At 37.5% G+C, this 21,721-nt stretch overlaps 1 protein-coding gene across 2 annotated transcripts in view; it reads left to right on the top strand.

The window, feature by feature from the left end:
- Window positions 1-219: 219 nt before the first annotated feature.
- Window positions 220-21,721, top strand: part of PRMT3 (protein arginine methyltransferase 3) — a 124,775-nt gene continuing 103,273 nt past the window's right edge. The window contains exons 1-8 of one of the 2 annotated variants that reach the window (XM_055317790.1): window positions 220-367; window positions 545-713; window positions 2,400-2,482; window positions 3,845-3,894; window positions 4,704-4,806; window positions 11,681-11,840; window positions 13,179-13,323; window positions 17,471-17,536. In XM_055317790.1, the coding sequence (XP_055173765.1) occupies window positions 340-367; window positions 545-713; window positions 2,400-2,482; window positions 3,845-3,894; window positions 4,704-4,806; window positions 11,681-11,840; window positions 13,179-13,323; window positions 17,471-17,536 (804 nt within the window). In that variant the 5' untranslated portion in view covers window positions 220-339. The remainder of the gene's footprint in view (window positions 368-544; window positions 714-2,399; window positions 2,483-3,844; window positions 3,895-4,703; window positions 4,807-11,680; window positions 11,841-13,178; window positions 13,324-17,470; window positions 17,537-21,721) is intronic. The other variant, XM_055317791.1, reaches the window with a different exon arrangement.

Below are 21,721 nucleotides of genomic sequence, written 5' to 3'. Positions count from 1 at the left end.
GGCCTCGAGGCCGGAAGCGGCCCGCGCTGGCGCCCTCGCCCCGCCCGCCTGCCCGCCCCCGCCACGCCCACCGCCTCACGTGACCGACAGCCGCGGCCCGAGGCCGGAAGCGGCCCCCTGCCCACCCGCCCCGCCCACCCGCCCTCGCCCCGCCCACCCGCCGCACGTGACCGACAGCCGCGGCCCGAGGCCGGAAGCGGCCCCTGCCCGCGCGCGCGCCCTCGCGTCTCCGGGCGCCGGGGAGTCCGGCCGCGTTCCGTGCCCGCCGCGCGCTCGCGCTCGCGCTCGTCCCCGCCCCCGTCCCCGTCCCCGCCCCCGGACGCGGGCTTCCCCGCCGCCATGTGCTCGTTAGCGTCGGGCGCCGCGGGTGGGTATCCCGGGCCCTCGGCACCCCGGCCGCCCAGCGCGGAGGCCGCGGCGCCGCACCGGGAGCGTCCCGGGGGGGAGGGGGAGGGAGAGGGGAGGGAGCGGCGGGGCCCGGGGCGGGAGGGCGGGGGCGGGGGCGGCGCGGCCGGGGGCAGGGCTGACGGTGCGCGTGTGCTAGGCGGCCGGGGCGCCGCGGCGGCGGAGGACGAGCTGCCGGAGCTGTCGGACAGCGGGGACGAGGCCGCCTGGGAGGACGAGGACGACGAGGCCGAGGCCGAGGCCGGGGCGGGGGCGGAGCCCGCGCTCCCGCACGACCAGCAGCAGACGCCCTGCCTGTTCTGCCACAGGTGCGTCCGCCTCGGCGCCGCCCCGGGCCCTGCCGCGGCCCGGTGTCCCCTGTGTGTGAGTGAGCCGAGGGCCCTTGGACTGAGCCCCCGGCGGCTGTGCTCCCCGGTCCCGCGGGGGCGCGGTCCCCCCTGGGCCCTGTGGGGCGTGGGCGCCGGGAGTCGGCGTCTAGCGAGGCCTCGCGAGTGGCGGCCCTGGAGACCCGCCGGGGCGCTCCCAGCTTTACGGATCTACACCCGCGGAAGGAGGGCAGGGCAGGGCTTCCCCGGCGCGACCGGCCCCCGGGCCGCCTGCAGCCCCGCGCGTGGCCCGGGAAGGATGCTCCCCGCGCAGGGCGGCAGAGCGCACCCACCCCCGACTCGCGGCCGCGGAGCTGGGGTTTGCCTTCCATCCACACACACGCTCTTTGCACGTAAAGCCTGCGTCGTCGTCGTCATCCTCGGAAGCTCTAACTTCGGCTTCGGACCGGGGGGGGGGGGGGGGGGGGCAGGAGCGAGGCCTGCTTGGCATCGGCCAGTGCGAGGGTTTATTCAGACACTCTGCAGCTTCCCGTTAGCCGGGCACGGGCACGGGCACGATGTTTGGTGGCTGGTGTACTCCCGCAGGTGGGCGCACAGGTGGCGCCGCGGGCCTGGCTGCAGGACGTCTAGGACACTCAGGTTGTCATAAAACGGTATTTACTGAGCATCAGAGATGTGCTGCTCTGCGGTAGGCTGAGGTCGTGACCTGAGTCACTGGGTCAACCCTCGGGGGCGTGTGTGCTGCGCGCGCAGGCGCAGTGCGGCCCCTCCGCATCCCAAGTGCCCTTCGGTTTGCAGGCCTCGGATCAGAGGCTCGGTCCTCACTGCCTGCGGCACAGGGACTTTCCGAACACCACAAGATCACTTTTGAAATACGGCACTTTGGGAATATGCCAGCTCTAAAAAGTACACTTTCTTTTTTTTTTTTTTTTTTTTTTAAGATTTTATTTATTTATTCACAAGGGACAGAGAGAGGCAGGCTCCATGCAGGGAGCCCGACGTGGGACTCGATCCCGGGTCTCCAGGGTCACGCCCTGGGCTGAAGGCGGCGCTAAACCGCTGAGCCACCCAGGGATTCCCCCCCCCAGGCTTTATTTTTTTAAAGATTTATTTATTCATGATAGAGGAAGAGACACAGGCAGAGGGAGAAGCAGGCTCCATGCAGGGAGCCCCATGTGGGACTCGACCCCGGGTCCCCAGGATCACGCCCTGGGCCGAAGGCAGGCGCCAAACCACCGAGCCACCCAGGGATCCCTATGCTTTATTTCTAAAAGCAGCGTGAGCTGTCTCAGTTCAAAGCCTCTGGAAGCAGCGCTGACACAGAGAAAAGAGCCTTCTGTAGGGGATTTTAGTATCTTGAGAGAAACAGTCTATCAAAGGGAGTTCTCTTCCTTAGAAGCCTTTTGATAAACTCGGTGCTGTGATTTCACATATAAATGAACTGTGACACTTACAGTGTAGTTTGTTGAGGGTCTGAAATGGGACTCAGGTACTAATTCCCTTTAGAAATGCCTGATCCCTCTCATTTACAAGTATGTGTGTTTTTTTTCTTAATTGGATATAAAACTAGAAATCAGCAGAATGGGGGAAGAAGGGTATATTAAACATGAAATCAATATTTAGACTTTGGAGGGGACTAATTCATGAAGCTGTTGTTTGTTTTTTCAGGTTATTTATATCTGCTGAAGAAACGTTTTCACACTGTAAGTCTGAGCATCAATTTCATATTGATAACATGGTCCATAAACATGGTGAGTACTGTTTGGAATAAAGATTTTAGTTGCAAGATTTAAGTTCACGCTTTGTATTCTTCAAGACCTTTCCTACACAAGTTCGGTAGAGTGAAAAATGTACCAACCTATCTTATGAAGTTTTTTTTGACAAGTGGCCATTGGAGGAGAATTAATTTTAAGTCACTCTTCTAGATGAGATTTGTTGTACTTAAGCTTATATTGACTTCACAACTAAAAAGGAAAAACAACTTTGGCACGTGATTGCATTTTTATCATATTAGAATTAAGGAGAGCAAGGATAGAGTCGGAGTCTGGGAAAGAAGGTGGGATCGTTGTGGAAAAGAGGCAACTTACGAGGTCAAAGCATAACATGAACTTCAGGGCTTACAAGGTTGAGTTTGGAAAGAGTCTAGAAAAAGGAGTGCTGAAGTTAAGGTGGTGAACAAAATATCTAGATGATTCTTTTGAAACTTGCATTTGAGCATACTTCCCTTATAATTCAAGTCTGCTTCCTTAAATGGATGCAGAAGAGCTACACTGTTCCACTGAAACTAACGTAATACAGAATTCGTTTCTTTAGTCCTTATATTTGCTATCAATTAGAAAAGACATTATGTGATAAAATATGTTTATAATCCATAAGCTTAACTGCAGCTGCTTTTGTAAGACATGAATGACTTTTTGGTGTTTTTTTTTTTTTAATATACATTCTTAAACTGAATTGAAATCACACTTTAAATGTAATTTTAAATTTTTTTCATTTAACAAATAGAGGTTTTTGTATGCTCTTATGCATATAAAACATTTTAAATGCTGTTATGTTTCTCATAACATTTGTCATGACAAATAATACCCAGTTGGTTGGATATTCTGTTGCTTTTCCACGTTTTATATGCTGCGTCACCTGTGGAAAGAAAGCAAGCCTCATTGTTTTTTGATTTACATCATTTAGCTTAATATAAATACTTTGTATACTCCGTGTCTAGCCAAAACTGTAATTTGATAGGCACACTAAAAAATAGGGGATTTAGAGACTTTGGGCTCTAATATCACCTGCCAAATACTTGGTAAAATCTACAACTGAATTTTCCTGACTTGTATTTTTCTTACAAATGGGGATTTGAATTCTAAAAATTAATTTCCTACTTTTTAGAAATGCAAGACAGTAAAAATTGTCATCCATGTGCTTTTCTCAAAGTATTTGGAAGTATTAAAGTTACTATTTCTACTTCTTAATAAGAAATTCAAAATATTATAAGTTGTAGTTTAGAGGATAGAAATATTTTATTATCTAACCAGAGAAACCTCCATAGAATAATAGGTCAGTGAAACAAAACTCATATTAAAACAGATGAATATCTTTTTTTTTTTTCTCTTTAGGACTTGAATTTTATGGATACATTAAACTAATAAATTTTATTAGACTTAAGGTAAGTTGGTAGCTTATTTTATAATTTTGTTTGGTGGGATCCTTGGGTGGCTCAGTGGTTGAGCGTCTGCCTTTGGCCCAGGGTGTGATCCTGGAGTCCTGGGATGGAGTCCCACATCAGGCTCCCTGCATGGAGCCTGCTTCTCTCTCTGCCTGTGTCTCTGCCTCTCTCTCTGTGTCTCTCATGAATAAATAAATAAATAACTTTTTTAAAAATCATAATTTTGTTTGGAAACTAAATAAATACTGTGACTATTGATGAATTGACTTTAGAAGAATACAAAGAACTGCCATATAATCATCATGTTGAGGGAATCATAAACATTAGACACTAGTACAACATAGAGCACCAAGTACGTGAATACACATCATGCTTAGTAAGGTATTATTTTTAACTTTGTCCAAGAGTGAATTGATTTATGTGAAAAAGTAATTCAGGGCCTCATAATACTGATACACAGTATTGCCCTACATCAGAAATAATTTCTAGTGTGATTTCAAGTACGGTGGTTGTCTTTGTTCTATTTTTCAAATACTTAATCCTTCTCTCTCTTCTATTCAAATGATTGTTTATGTTTCCATGTCCCCCAAATCCAAACAATAAAAAAGTGCATTGAAACCATATTGCTTAACCTAAGCAATCATACAATAGGTTAATGAAGTGACAAGTGAACACAGACTCCTTAAATAGAGGTTTTATGTAAGGTAGATATGATTCCTCAACTGTCCTATCTTTTGTTGGGGGCGGGGGGGGGGAGGGACGTTGTGATTATATACAATAAAAAAAAATGCAATTAATTTTACATCCAGCATCCTACAGTTGAGTATATGAATTCCATCTACAACCCAGTGCCTTGGGAGAAAGAAGAGTATTTGAAGCCAGTATTAGAAGATGACTTATTACTTCAATTTGGTAAGATGAAATACTGAGTCTACTTTTACTTAGGGTCATTTGTAATGGCAAATGGTAGTTAAATGTTCTAAGCAAATATATCATCTCCGTAATTCTCTAAAGACCTCACCAGGTAGCAGGTTTCAATAGTGAAGTTAAGAACTTGTAGTCACACTGACCATCTGAGAGAGAAATTTAGAAATAGGAGTTTGTTTAAATATTGTATACAAGATGTTCTGAAACATAGGGACACTTGAGAAAATAATTTTTACTTGTGGACTAAATTTTAGTCTACTAAAATTGACTAAAATTTTAATTTAGTTAGTTTAGCTAAAATTAGCTAAATTTTAAATTTAAATTAACCAAAATTTTGAAATCGGATTCTTTATTTTTTCTGCTTCAAAATAAATTTAAAGTATATTTAATAATACTTGCTGCTTTTGTTTGATATATTTAGATCAGATAATTGACTTTTCTTAAGGCATCAAATTTACTGAGTTTCTTTTTTTTTTTTTTTAAAGATTTTATTTGTTTATTCATGAGAGACAGAGATAAAGGCAGAGACATAGGCAGAGAGGGAGAAGCAGGCTCCTCGCTGGGAGTCCAACGTGGGACTCGATCCCAGGACCCAGGATAATGCCCTGAGCTGAAGGCAGCCATGCAACTGCTGCTGCCCAGCATCCCTGAGATTTTGTTTTGATGCAGAACAGATTCCACTTAAATTTCCGTGTGTACACACTAACTCTATAGCCTTCCATGTGGCAGGCCACTTTCCTTATTTTTTTTATTTATTTATTTTTCCTTTTTTTAATTATAACTTTCTTATTTGGTTATTTGCTGTGTGCATTTGCTCATTCTCTAGTTGACTCTTTAAGATTTATTTATTGAGGGAGAGAGAGTTGTGTGCACATGCGAGTGGAGTAGAGGGAGAGAATCACAAGCGAACTTGCCCCTGAGTGTGAAGCTTGTGGTGGGGGTTCAGTCGCAGGACCCACGAGATCATGACCCGAACCAAAATCAGGAGTCAAGTCGAGCACTTAACTGACTGAGCCACCTGGGCACCCTGGCTCATTCCTTATTGTACAGGGAACTTGTGAAAATTCTTTTGGCTTCTTATAGATACTTTATTGTTCTAACTTACCAGGGTTAGTGTTTTTTCCTTTTTCCCCCTTATTTATATTTTCTTCCATGTTTCTTGTGTCAGGTGAGGTAGAGGGTTTGTTCAGATTAGTAGGACCATTCTAAACAGACATGTACCTTCACATATAGAAGTTTGACCGTGTGGAGTTGAACCGTTCTCTGATGAGTATGAGAACTGTGGAAAACTATTCATTTCCATGAGAAGGACCATCATTAAGTTATGTGGCGGTGTGCTGGAGTAGTAAGCTCCTTAATGTAGGATTTAGGAACTATGTGACCCTGGACAGAGCTTTCTGTTAAGTTTTCATCTATAAATGAAGAACCTGGGCCAGATTTCTATGATTCTTTCTAGTTCCCAAATTTGGGGAGTCCCAGGTTGATTCTTTCCTATTTTTACAAATACTCTCTAATCTCATTTCTCCCCGGAGTGACCACAGTGATCTCTTTGATAAATGACAAAGTGCCTACTAAGTGCTCTCTTCCTCTTCATGACTTCCTACATTCAAAATCATTTATCGAATACTCACATGAACATAGTAATGTTAAATGTTTCTAAATATGAGGAACGAATCTTTCTCATAGGAAGCCCACAGTCTTAATAGTAAGTGTTTTGTTTTTAAATATCTGTCTTGTATTATAAGCTCCAATGTTGTAAGTTTCATGAGAAGAAGAAAAGGTAGTACAGTTCAGAAGAGGAACAGATTATTCAGATCAACATATACTGAGTGTTGTGTGCTGGTCACGGTGGTTACAGATCTGCATTGACTAACTCTCCAATGGTATATAAAGTTAATTTCTTTTAGCCTTAATTTGTAAAAAGGTGATAATGACATTACCTTAGAAAGTTGTCACAAAGGTAATGCATATTAGCACAGTACCTGTCAGAGTAAGTGCTTAATAAAGGAGAATTTATTGTTATTAGTAAATAAATAAGGCCTACGAGTTTGGATGAAGAAGCCATGACTTTGATCTGGACCATTTAAAGCAGCTTAGTAAAAGAAGGAGAACTTGAACTGGGCATGCCCTTGCAAACACTGCCTGCTTCTCTCAAATAGCCTGTGCTCCTAGCCATTGGTGGAGAGATGTGGAAGAGAAGTTTGTCGGTCTCCCAGCTCTAAGCTTGATTACTGACCATTGCATCTCCACTGCCTTTCAGTAAATATTTATTGAGCATCTTCTAAGTATGAGGCTCTGAGCATTTAAAGATGGTTGAATAATAAAGGCGATGACTAAGAAAATAGGCAATTAAAGTACAGTATAAGGGGGGGGGGATGAGTAACTTTACAAGGGAGAAACCTGGCATATAATACCGTAGCCAGATATGACATCAGTGATAAATCATGTTGATGCTATGAATTCTTTATATAATATGATGTGAGTGGCACTAGAGAAAACTCTAGTCTTCTTCCCCAAAACTGATAACCTCAGTTGAACTATGAAAAACCATGAGACACACAAAGTAAAGGTCATTCTATAAACTACCTGACCAATACTCTTCAAAACTGCCAAGGTCGTCAAAAACAAGGAACATGTAAGAAACTGTCATGGCTAAGAGAGGCTTAAGGAGACATGACAACTGAATGAATTATAGTATCCTGGATAAGATCTTGGATCAGAAAGGGGATGTTAGGGAAAAACAAATGAAATTGAAGTAAATAAAATGTGTGTTTTTTTTTTTTTTTTTTAAGTACAATGTAGGGGCACCTGGGTGGCTCAGTCATTAAGCATCTGCGTTTGGCTCAGGTCATGATCCCAAGGTCCTGGGATTGAGCCCTGTGTTGGACTCTGCCCATTGGGGAGCCTGCTTCTCCCTCTTCTGCCTGCTGCCCCCCACCCACCCCCACCCCCGCTTGTGCGGTCTGTCTCCGTCACAAACTCTTCTACATTAAGGGACAAAGGATCAAACACTTGATAGAACAGTAGGGGGAAAAAATACATGATTAGACAGTTCACCAAAGGTTCAAAAGTAACCCAACAGTGAGATGCCATTTCTTAGCTATCAGATTGGTAAATACTTTTAAAATATGACATGTTTTGTTGATAAAGCTGAGGAGGTAGGCACTGTCATACATTGCTGGTAGTATGCAATTTTGGCAACACCTAACCAAACTGTACACACATTTACTTTTTGACAGTGGTTTCACTGATAAGAATCTGTCTTTAGGTACACTTCCAATATTCTGAAAATACATATATACAAAATTATTAAGTATAGTATTGTGATTTTTAAATATTTACAACAACTTAAGTGCCCATACATTTAGGAGAGTAGTTGAATAAACTATTGTATATCCACACCATCTACTAAAAAAAGACCCAAAGATCTCTGAACCGATAGAATGATGTCCAAGACATATTGTTAAATAGGAGAAGGCAAAACTCAAAATAGTATCTGTAAGTATCTGTAATAACAGTAAGATATTCTGTCTATGTAAGAAAAAAAGGGATTTGAGAAAATGCATGTGTGTGCTCATTTGTACAAAAGAAATCCAGGTAGGATAAACTGGAAACTAAAGAGAGTAGTTAAGTATGGGGTTTAGTGGGACAGGGAGGGAGAGAAGGGCACAATGGGGTTGAGGTAACAGGGATAACAAGGGAACGACATTTCTCTGATAGTACCTTTTGTATAGCCCCGACTTTTAGGACTGTAGTAGTATTTCTCATAGCCTTCATGTAACGAAGAAACCAGCAAAGCAACCAGGATGTATGAGGGTAGTGATGGTCCAAAATGGGATCCAAACACTAACAAATGAACCTAATCATATTACAAAGGAATAATGTAACTGCCAAGGGGGATGGGGAAGGAAAGAGCTGTGGAAGTAACTGAAAGTCTTGACTGGATATTGTGCTGAGGCTCCAAGTAGCAAGACTACATAAATGCTGTGATGTAGTCAGTAAAGTTGTTACTTGCAGGGTATGGATTAGCAATCCTGGGACTTCTTTTTTTGTAATAGCATGGACAAGTAAATATATTACAAATAATAAGAGCTGTGTTTCTCACTGTTGGAGAAGGAGGTTTCAGATAAGGAAAAAGGGTAGGATGAAGTGAGTCCTATGGTGATAGATTGGTATCAGAGGTACCAGCATGAAATTCACAGTTTTTAATATACATAGAGATAGATACACGCCGAAATAGAGGTGTGTGTGTCTATTTGGGTTGGTATATACATATGTATTTCCTAGCTCTGTTGAGACAGCCTAGAAAAACTCCAGTAGCAATGAGCATGCCTACTGCCCAGATTTTAACACCGTTATCCAATAAAAGGAACCAAGGCTCTTTAGAGAAGTGATTGATTCCATGGATTGGGCAGGATGATACAGCATTAGTTTGGAACAGCTTGTGCCCCAAAGCAGGGAAGTACTTAAAAGATGGGGGGAGGTGGGGACTTACACAAGAATTCAGGAGCCAACCTGAAGGACTGCTAATGGCCGAAGCTGGGCTAATTTGATCAATACAGAAAGTGGCAGTATTGGGTTTTAACCCATAGGACGGAATAAATAGCTTGGATCCGAACTGACCTAATCAACCAAAGAAATACATGAAGAAGGAGCAACTTAAACTTAGAATAAGATTTTCACTAGTAAATGTAGAATGGAAGAGAAAAATAGAAAATCACCATTAGGCGAACAACACAGTAATAACTTGCAGAAAAGACCCACCAATGGATGCTAACATTAGTGGGCAAAAATCTAAGGTGGAATAGGACTTGCATAGTTCAGAGTATCTGCCCAAGAAATTTAAATAACAGAGGAGATGTTAACTTTTCCAGTAGACACTACCACAGCCAACTCATCAAGGTTAACATCACCAGTAATAAATCCTATTGACACCTTAGTAAAATGCACTCAGGATACAACATCATTTTTTTGCTGTTCTTGTCAAAAATGTAAAACTGTATTCTGGTAATGAAAAAAACATACGAAAAACCGACGTTGATGAACAGACTACAAAATCACTGTTACAGAAGTGTCAGATACAGTTCTTGGGTGCAGTATTCTAGATAGAGTTCAGGGTGCTGAATATTTTAGTTCTGATCTTTTACATGTTTTTTAACTTTTCTAATTCATCAGTCATTGACAGCGATGTATTTGCATTTCTATGACTGAAGATTTGTCTATTTTTGCCTTTGAATTCTATCAGTTTTTGCTTTTGTGAGGTTTATAGTCATTTATAATCTTAGGTCTTAGGTCTTGATAAATTGACCATCCTTTGTGGTAGTTCTTAGCTGCTGAAAGGAAGTATCTAGGAGATTTGAACCTCCTGAGACAGAATGTAGATGTGGAGATTCATCTTTCTGAATGTGGCTTAGAACTCTGAATTAGACTTTAATAAATTATAGTTATGGGTCTTAATGTTGACTGAATCCTTTCTCCTTTTCAACATTCAACATTTAATATATCTGATTGTCTACATATTATTAGTGCTGAAAGTTTCTGTTCTTTTATTGCAGCAAAGAGCAAAACAAACCTTTTAAAGCAAAGAAATCAATTCCTTTGTTCATTTCTAATCTGTAACTTAACAAGTTGGCTTACAGTTTGAAGAAGTTTGAAAACAAGATACACAGAGTTATAGTAAGGAGTAGAAAATATGGTGTACCGTCCTTAACATATTTTGTTGCTCTCATTAATTTTTGGTGAATTAAATAATAAATGAATTATAGTTTTTTAAAACAGTGACTCAGTCTTCTGTCAGACTGATTAGAGATTAGTGGCATATTGTACTACTGCTTTTATAAGTTCGATTTAGGCTATAGTCTCTAAGTTACAATATTCCCATGTATTTGTTAGGCTTAGTTATTTTGTCTCAACTCTAGAAGTGTCACAACTAAAAACTGAATAAGAAAAAAAGCCATATTTCTCCCAGTGCTGTACTGAAGAGAAAATATAACTGCATTGTTTTTATTGCTTTAAGTTGATCAGAGTTAATTGGACTGATTGATAGACACTGGGATTTTGACCTCACTCACTAACTCCATATATTAATTTCTGTTAGCAGAAGTATTAGTTTTACAGTGGAAGGTAATGAATTTATACATAGTGAAATTAAAGTCAAATCAAGAATTTTTAATACTAGGAATTAGGATGTCAGTAATATCAGCAATAGACATTGATGTATAGATTGCAGTATCCCTTACTTAGGATGAAAAAGTTACTGAATGTGTAGAATTCCTTATGCACATACTGTCCTTAATGAATGTCTAAATGTCATATCTATTATTCTATAAATAAAGACCCAGAGTCTGAGAAGGGACCTGGTATACTGGCAATAATATGAGCTAGGAGGGCAGGCATGGGTTTGAATCGTAGTTTTTTCATTAAACAGCCACATGACTTTGGGCTGTAGTCACTTAATTCCTCTGAAATTTATATTTCCCATGCCTTAAAATAGGAATGTTAGGCTTGTTTTGAGGGTGAAATGAGATGTAATGTGTGTAAAAGAAACCTGGTAGTCAATACATACAAGGATTTTTTCCTTCCATTTTTTTTGTTCCTTCCTAGTTTTAGTTGAGTATAATTAATGCATTTATATATGGTTAATTTAGCCCCCTAATGAAAAACTTAGAGTAACAACATGCTTTTTAAATTTAAATGGAAACAGTTTGACTATTAAATATTTATGTAATTAGAAATACTTTAAAAAATATTTCTCAGTTGGCTGCATAATAGGCAGTTTGTATGTATTTATTGATAACATGTTTATATTTGCTTCATTGTCAGAAGATGTCCTGATAATAATGTCCATTTATTTCTTTAGATGTAGAAGATCTTTATGAACCAGTGTCAGTCCCATTCTCATATCCCAATGGCCTCAATGAAAACACATCTGTTGTTGAAAAATTGAAACATATGGAAGCCAGGGCACTGTCTGCTGAAGCTGCATTAGCTAGAGCACGTGAGGATCTGCAAAGAATGAAGTAATTTATCAATCTTACAGAAAATTATTTATTTAGATACTAAAAGTAATAACCACTAAGAATAAGGTGGAATATGGTAAAACATTTCATATACTGGAAAGCACAATGTAGGTATTTAATTTTAAATTTATTTTAAATTAATGATATTAATTAATATTAGCATTTTTATATGTTATAGATATAGTTGATTAACATAAAATTTTGTGGTTTTACCTCTTCTCACATACTTCTTTATAATTACTTTTGTACTAATGGTTATTATTCTGGGAGTTGGCCTCTTGAGTGCTTTTGTTCTTTGATATTGCTTTCCTTTGAAATGCTTTGTATCTAATAAATTTCTCCATTTACTTTTTTTCTCCTAGGCTTTTAAAGGAGAGTAATTAATATTTTTTAGGTTGGAGGACAATACAGTGTTGAAATTTTTGTTTTTAAAGAATCAAAGTATAATTATGTAGTATTCAGTTAGAAAACCAGATACATAGGATGGTTTTCTCCAGTGAGTAAATTAGCCTTCTACTGGCTTAGTACTTCACAGAATTTAATGTGCATATGAACCACCTGGGAATTTGTTAAACTGTACGTTCTGATTCAGAGGTCTGACATAGGGCCTGAGATTCTGCGTTTTTACCAAGGATAGCTTTAGCTGTTGGATTTATAAGTCAATTGCCATTTCCCTAGTACCCACTTGATGGTTTGCCGGGATGTCTAGCAGGGAACATTGGATAGCTTGATTGTGGTTCCCTCTCCCCATTTTTGAAATTTTATTCTGGTTAATTTATTAACCAACAACAACTCTACTATCTACCTCTTTGTGTTTCTCCCCCATGTATACATTATAGATTCTTAATACGTCGTGATCAGAGAGGGAATCGAGTTTTAGAGCTGCAGTGGGTGGTGGTGGCATACCTAGTAATTCTCAATTTGAGTCACCTTTCTGCCCATAGAACACTTCCCCTGAGATGATATGGTTTGAAAAGAGTATTAATAGTGTTGAAATATACCACATTGATTCAGCTGCTAAAATAAAGTTTTAGAACAGTAGAGATATTGAATAAAGAGAATGTGCTTTTGTTCAGTTGAAAGATACAAATGGCTGTAATCTTCAGCTGGCAGTGTTTTTGTGATTTGCAGAAGAAATGTTTACATCTCGGTTTGAATATGCTTTTGCTTAAGATCCAGCAGGGGGAGCTTTCAGTTGCTTAAGATAGAATGTGAGTTAGAAGGCTCATCACACTGCATTCTCCACTCCCTCCACTTTCCTCTCCCTCAACCTCTAGCCTTTCCTTTTTTCATGGTCCAATAAACCTGTCTCAAGGGTCTATTTCAAATTGATTACAGACAATTTGCTCAGGATTTTGTGATGAACGCAGATGTCAGAACCTGCTCGTCATCTACTACTGCCATTGCAGACCTCCAGGAAGATGAGGATGGTGTTTATTTCAGCTCATACGGGCATTATGGGATACATGAAGAAATGCTAAAGGTTAGAAAAGAGCACAAACCCACCAAATCCATACTAAAGGAAAAATAGAATAAAACAAGTTTTTAATATATATGCTATGGGAAAACTGGTTTTTTTGTTTTGTTTTGTTTTTTGTTTTTTTTAGAATTGCTTTTTTAATTTTTGGTGCTTAATAGCACATCTTGGGTGGAAAAGACTACAGGAGCATCACAGTCAACTGTAAATTCTGTTTAAGATCATTATTAATCTTTATTATACAGTCTTTTACTTGAAATAGAACATTGGAAAAAACTGCTGGTTTAGGTCTTCTCAAGAGCAACTATTAAATAGGAACAAATTATACGTTTGCCTTTTAATGTACAAAGGGGATGATTAATTTTAGTGTTTTAAATAGCAGTATTGACTTCAATTTGGGCAAATAATTCTTTGGTACAAAGTTTAATTATAAATCTCACAGTTGTCATGGCATAACTTTTTTTACACTTGAAATCATTAATATGTAGAAGAATTTCCTAAATTGGTCAAATAAGGTTTTTAAATTTGATTGTTTTAATTTTTATAATGTCCATATAAAATAGAAGTAGATTTCTAGCTTTGCCTGGTAATTATACATTTGATTATGTATTACAGATTGTAAAATAGTAAGATGCAATTTTTTAATTTGGTAAAACTAAAAATATCTATAGTAAAACAAGTGGTGGAATGTAAAAAATTTATTGAAAATGTTAGATGTTCATCTCTGTGAATTTTCAATGCTACAGCCTTTTCTTAAAATTAACCAACAAAAAATTCATTCCTAAATTCTTCCTCACCAGATTGTTTTATTTTGGAAAGCCCTAAGACCATGTTCCCCTGACACAAATGCATCAATGTCATGTCATTTCTCTACTAATGACATGTCACGGTTGTGCTTTTTGTTGTCACTTGGGAATGGTATAGCATTATAAATAACAGTTCTCTTATAAGTGATAAATTAAGTCCAGAGGGAGTTTGTTTAAAAGAAATTGACTTACTCTCTTTTCTTTGTTAAAATTAATTTTATTGTGTCTAGAATTTTTTTTAAGGAATTAACTTAAGCCCATGTTTGTTATTTTAAATCACCTCATTAATCTAAATGCCACCAAGCTTTAATGCCTTTGGTGTGGAAATTGTGTGGGTTTTCAGACAGATAAGTTTATTGAGACTCCAAATAGGTAGCACATAAGAGTGTCCTAGGTACAATCATCAAGGAAACCCGGTTTGACTACTTGTTTCCAAATTCTGTCTTGGAAATTTGTAGCTGTATATCCATTACTAGAAGATCTTCACACCTGATCTTATATCTTTAAGTCCTTTTGACGTGCATACGGATTTAAGAAGTTCCAACTTGAAGTTTCCAGTGCTACCTTTTCCCTTTTAGAGAATCATTTAAGAATCTCTATTAGTATAATTTTCCATGCCTCACTTCCCATTAGCTGTTACACAATGTAATTACCTCTCATTGGGGATGACTTGATTAAGTTTTTAGAGGAAATAAGGACCTATTCCATGCAAAAAGAACTATTTATCAATTTTATATTTTGCTAAATTATAAAATGTGGATGAGTAGAAAATGTTCTGTATATCAAGCAGTAATTTGTTTCTTATCAAAACAATTCTTAGCTCACATAATCTGTTTAAGGTTGTGCTACTACTAGAATCTCATTTGATCTTTATAAATAATTTAAAATTGAGAAACTGTATAGGATTTACTTTAACGCTTAGGATGGCCTTGCTTTTATAGGAAGAGTTATTTGGAATTTTGGTTGCTTAGTCTCATATTTCAATGACACTATTGTGGCATATGCTGTGATCATAATTATAAATAAAAGTATTTTGTGATCTCACGTTCTAGAGTTTAGATGAAGATCTCAGTTTTGAATTTCAGCGATACAGTTGATGGAAGGATGGATTACACGAACTTTCAAAATCCTTTGCCCACCTTATCTTTCTGAGGAACAGTCATTGTTGACTAATGTTGTAAATCTGAGACGCATCATTCTCTTTTTTTTTTTTCCAAGAAAAATATTGTTCATCCTGGTGAACATTTATCACAGATCATGGTACTATTAGATAATTTTTCTTTACTGCATTCTTCTCATTGTATCTCCAGCTGACGCCTACATTCCTTCCACCTACATAAGCCTACACATTTAGAACATACTATTATTTATATATGTAAAATTTATGGTATATACTTTTCTATAGTCTCATTCTTAATTTTTTTTATATTTGTAGGAATAATTCCATGACACTTTACTAGTCTTAAACAATTATTTTGCTTCTTAGTATTGGAGCTTTAATTTTATTCCTCTTTTGTGCTTCTTAAATAGGGCGATGAAAAAAAATAATTTTTAAAATTTTTGTTTAATTTGTATTGAAACAGTGTTTTAGAATACATTTTTAGAAGTAGTTATGAGTGCTGGTCTTTCATTTGCATTTTCACAGTTAGTGGTTTTTCAAAATTTCAGTTATTAAATTGAACCTCTGCTGTGTCCAAGGCACTCTGGTACACTTTGGATTTTATTGCATCAGAGTGAGCATGTGAATGAAAGCAGATGGATCTGTAGAAAGAGCTTGGATGAAGGACTGTAGTTAAGGGAGCAGTGGTGCATGAATTTAGTTAGGACTGGAGTTGGGTGCTCGTGATCAAGTTGGAGCAGTGGTGAGGCAGTGTGATTGGCGAGAGCTTTCTGAGCGCCTGCCTCCTAGACTGATGTTCAGCCAGCAAAAATCACTGGTTGTAGTATAAGAAGAGTGTAAAAATGACAAATGTATGGAATGGTATTTTTTAAAAGACTTTTAAGATTGGTAAGTTAATATTAGTTAATCTATTTAAACATTAGATTCTTCCAGTAATTCTTAAAGTAATTGCAGGGAAAGGTTTAATAAACCTGATATAAAATACTGTTTTTAGGGGCAGCTGGGTGGCTCAGTGGTCGAGTGTCTGCCTTTGGCTCAGGTCATGATCCTGGGGAACTGGGATCAAGTCCCACATCAGGCTGCCCTGCAGGAAGCCTGCTTCTTCCTCTGCCTATGTCTCTGCCTTTATCTCTGTGTCTCTCATAAATAAATAAAATATTTAAAAAGAAGTTTTTTGTAAACCAGTTTAAAATAATTCCATCAAAAAACATGGAATTCTGTAATTCTCCATTCTTATATCCTGTAACTAAGTAAAACAACTTGGCTTTTAATTTAAGACCTTTATTTATTTTTTTTTTTTCGAAATCCCAATACTGGCCTAAAAATTTTTTTTGAAGGGTATGGATTCCATAAATTTTTATATTGTAGCATTTGCTGTAACATTTCTTTTTACCTAGTGTGAAACCCAAAACTGGAATTCCTAATCTATTTTTATTGTGCTCATTTTATTTACTTGGCAGCAGAGGCCCTTACTGCTTAATTTGCTGTCTGTGTCTATCTCAACTGAAATAATTTAAAAGGGAATCGGCCCTATTCATGAAATAAAATAAATGTTCTCATTCGGTGCCTGTCTTAGTCACAGGTCGTGTGAGACTCCAGAGTGTAGAAGTCTCATCAATGTGAGCTGCATGGCTCAAATGATTTACCTTTGGGTTACAGGGTTTTAAGCATCATTTCCTACTACAGACATTTCTAGAAACAAAACAGGATTATAAATCAAATGGGCGCTGATAAGTGTCATTCTTAGAAAAGCCATATTCCCTTTGGTTTCATTTTTTTATATGCAATTGTAAACATTTATCTGTTTTGGTTATTTTTCTCCCATATTTTAATATAATATTTTAACATTTAACATAGATTCCCTCCACTACAGGGAGTCAGGCTCCTGATCCCAGGCCCTATTTGAAGGAACAAAACATCATGTTCAGCTTCTATTAGCTTTAATTACCAGTTGAAGTCTTAAAGTGATAACACATCAAGACAAAGACAAAAATATGTACATCTTTAAGAACTTACACCTTATCTGACTTTCAGTGATTATCTTTGTGTGTTTGTGGCATTTCCATTTTTTATTGTTTTCTTTTAGGAAAAAAAAATTAAGCTTGGCTTTTCATGAAAACAGTAGCTATGGAAACTAGCAATATGCGATAAAATAACAAATATCTTCCTAGAAATTTTTATATTTTCAGTCTACCATGTAAACAGTGTTTTTCTTTCTCTACTCTAGGACAAAGTGCGAACAGAAAGTTACCGAGATTTTATATACCAAAATCCACATATCTTCAAAGACAAGGTGAGTAGCATAGGCTACAGAATTGTTCATTTCATATGGATCTTGGACAGAAGTCCTCTCTTGGGTATCATTGTGATAGCAGTTGATTTAGTTTACTCTGGCTTTATTTCATGGAAGACTTTTATGATGCTTCTCTGTAGTGCAGAATCCTGATAACAGAAATGCTGATTGGTGCTGTCACTTGGTGTACAGATTTTTTAAATTGAAATTCATAAATTACAGTGACATGGTTTAGTTAAACTTTGGTTATTCAGATTTTTTGCTTAAACCATATTTTTTATTTACTGTGATTCCTATGAATTTCAGATGTATCAGATAAGCCCCATACCAAGGCATAGTTTTAATGATTACTCTAGTTTGTATTAATTAGCTAAAAATAAATAATTTTAAGAAGTTATTATTAATAAGTAGGGTCAAATATTGTAAGGTAGAACTTATATGCTTCCTTTTAATACCTCATTTACCTATTTTGAGACACTTTATATTTTATAGTTAGTACCGTTTCAGGTTATTTCAAATGTGAAATTTCATACTGTGTACGTGTGTGTGTTCGTAATATGTGTCATTTGTCTTTCCTCCCTCGTGAATTGTTTTCATTTTTCTTTCTTCTTCCTTCCCTTTCTACATTGGCATGTTTACTTAGAAATTCAGATTTTCTGTTTTTCCTTTCTTATTGGAAATTAGTCCACTAATTTAGTCAAAAATATTATCACCTCTGCCACGTACCTTTGTTTGGGTTTTCCTCACCCTTTCCATTTCAAGAACATATATATTGACGACATACCAGGTTTTTAAAATTCCCCTTTCACCTTCATTTTATTCTCTGAGGTTATTTCATAAGCTTTACATGATATTGTAGCAATGAATAACAACCTTTATCTTTAAAAAAATTCTTTTCCTGATTTGTGTATTATTTGGAATATAATATAGATTGGTTTTTCATTTTCCATATGTGTTTCCCAAGAGCTGTGTTTCACTAAAATGTGACTTAGCTGAGTTAGACAGTTGAGATTTATATGGTACTCTGATATCTTGGCTAGAGCATTACCTAACATGAAAGGTTTATGATGGTATGTGTTTTTTTGTATTTACTGATCCCCCTATAGACAAATAGGTGATTTTATTTTTAAAAATCTTAGTTTTCATCAGTTCTTTGTACTTAGGTTTTTTGTATGCTTTTTATATTTACAACAGAGACTAAGAATTTTTTTATAGTTGGTTTTTAGATTTACCAAGTGCTGGAACAATTTATTAAAGTCTAAAAAACTGCTTTGTTCCCAGTGAAGCAAATATGTTACTATTAAAAATTTTGCTTTATACTTCTAGTTAGACTGTGCTCAGATTTTTATTTGATTTTTTCAGTAATATGTTGTGGAGAAATTAAGCATGTACTGGTCTGGGCATCATTAGTCCTGCCTGGCTTCTCAGGAACCAGATATGTAATTTTAGACAAGTGGATGGATCTCTTTGGGCCTCATCTGTAATATGAAATTATTTCAGCCCCTTCTGTTTTAAAAATTTTATGAGTTTTTTAAAATTGCAAAGCCTCTCTTTGAGCCATCTTTTCTTAATACTTTTTGATATGACTGCCATAAGGATTTGTTAAGTGAAAGTAAGTTAAAACCTTTTTTAGTATGCTATTGAATAGATTTGTCTTATGTAAAAATACACCAAAAAGGCACAAGTATTTGTCATTAGAGGATTAATTATTGAGGAATTAAGTAATTCTAAATATTTTTATGTATATGGAATGCATCTTAGTGGATTCCTAGACATATACAGTTACTTTCTGTTTTAAGGTTTTTATTTGTGTTATAGAAATATTATATATATATATGTATATATATATAATGTACATTTTCAGACAAAATACATGCCCATGGGAAATATATAAAGTTTCAGTTAGTTGTGTTTTACTTACTGCTCTTACTGAAGATTTTAAATATGCCAAACTCAGAAAACAGCTTATTAATAATTTGGGAGTATTTTTCCTTAGCACTTTCTCTAAAATGCTTTCATTAATCAGTACGTAATTAGTTTTGCTTGGCATTTATGGCTTCTCAAAAATATACTGCAATGTACAATATTATACCTATCTTTTTAATTCCTTAAAACACTTTCAGGGTTTAATTTCTGTAATTAACAATATTAAATAATCTAGAGCTTTCATATTTTTAAATGATTTGGAATACTTTTCTTGATATACTATGGGTACAGATTTAGAAAATATACTACTATATATATTTGTTTTTTAAAGATTTTATTTATTTATTCATAGAGACAGAGAGAGAGAGAGAGAGAGAGAGGCAGAGACACAGGTAGAGGGAGACACAAGCAGGCATCATACAGAGAGCCTGATGTGGGACTCTATCCAGGGTCTCCAGGATCACGCCCTGGGCTGCAGGTGGCGCTAAACCGCTGCACCACCAGGGCTGCCCACTACCATATATTTAAATAGCATTTGATAATTCATATCAAATTGCTTTCTTTTTTTTTTTATTTATTTACGATAGTCATACAGAGAGAGAGAGAGGCAGAGACACAGGCAGAGGGAGAAGCAGGCTCCATGCACCGGGAGCTCGACGTGGGATTCAATCCCGGGTCTCCAGGATCGCGCCCTGGGCCAAAGGCAGGCGCCAAACCGCTGCGCCACCCAGGGATCCCTCAAATTGCTTTCAAACACGTGTCATTGTCACTGTATATAATATACCTGTAACAAGGCAGCGCAAGTATTTATTTACTTTTGCACATGTAGATATTTGAGACCAGTAGATTAATTGACTTGCCCTAAAACAGGCAACTAAAACAACCAAACCTGAGGGTTTATACTCCTAGGTTACTGTCCTTAACCCTGTGCCACTGCACTTGAAACACCATTATTTTAAAATAGAATGAATAATTAGAGTGAGATCCATTAGTTATATTTTAATTCACATTATTTTTCAAATGTGGGCCATATGCTTTTTGTGTGCTGTGATAGAATATGTTCATAAAATTATTTAAATCTAATTATTTTTAAAAGTGCATGAAATAACTTGTTTTCCTAAGTCTTATTACCATTGTTCTTTTTTTGCTTTTATCTCCATTAGGGAGACAAACTTCATATAACACTAGCTTCTATATCATGCTATGTAGCTCATAGTAGAGATTTCTTTTTCAGAAAGATGTTAATTATTAAAAATGTCTGTCTTTCTTCCATCTCTTCTCCCTCCATTCTTTCCTTCTTGCCTTCTTTTCCTTTATTCTTATCTTAATATTGTGTGAATTCACAAACCTCCTGTGGAGGCCATATGGTTTCTCAGATTTAATTTAACTTTGGGTGGCATTTAATTGTGTTATCACCCCTCATAATTAATTTCTATTTGTAGTCCATTGAAGAAATTCACAGTTAGGTGCCTTCACTATGCTTTTGATTGTTATCTAAAATTAAATTGATTCACGTTTCCTCTTTTTTTTTTTTTTTTTTTAGAAAAAGGTATCAAATTCCTTCACCATTTTATAAAATAATGTTAGTCTTTTTATCATCATTTCTACCTTACTTTGATTCTATCAAGTTTTAGTTTATTACCTAATTTTGACCTAGGTAGAATAAATATTGTGTGATTTAAAATATTTTTTAATATATGCTTTAGAAGCAGATTGACTTACATTTGCATGCTAGCTTTACAGATTACTAGCTGTATGATCCTAGACCTGTTAACCTTCCCTCTCTTAAGTTCTCTCACTTTCCTCATTTGCAGGATTAAGTAAGATTTATGTATATATATATATATATATATATACGCATATATATTATCATATATGCATATATATAAATTATGTTTATATGTGTATGTATATGTAGTGTTATAAAAGAACACATACCTTAATTGGAATCTATGACATATATCCTTCTGTACTTTAGCTTTCTTCACTCAGCAACCTTTTTTTGTTTTTTTTTTTTTTAAGATTTTATTTATTCATGAGAGACATAGACAGAGGCAGAGACACAGGCAGAGGGAGAAGCAGGCTCCTCTCAGGGAATCTGATGTGGGACTCAATCCCCAGACTGTGGGATCATGCCCTCAGCTGGAGGCAGATGCTAAACCGTTGAGCCACCCAGGCATCCCCACTCAGCAACCTTTCTTAGAGATGATTCCTTATTACCATTCTTTCAATGGCTCATATGTCCAATGTAAGAATGTC

Source organism: Nyctereutes procyonoides, unplaced genomic scaffold, assembly GCF_905146905.1.
Source record: "Nyctereutes procyonoides isolate TBG_1078 unplaced genomic scaffold, NYPRO_anot_genome, whole genome shotgun sequence".
In the NCBI taxonomy this organism is placed as follows: domain Eukaryota; kingdom Metazoa; phylum Chordata; class Mammalia; order Carnivora; family Canidae; genus Nyctereutes; species Nyctereutes procyonoides.
This window is presented reverse-complemented; position numbering and strand designations above follow the sequence as displayed.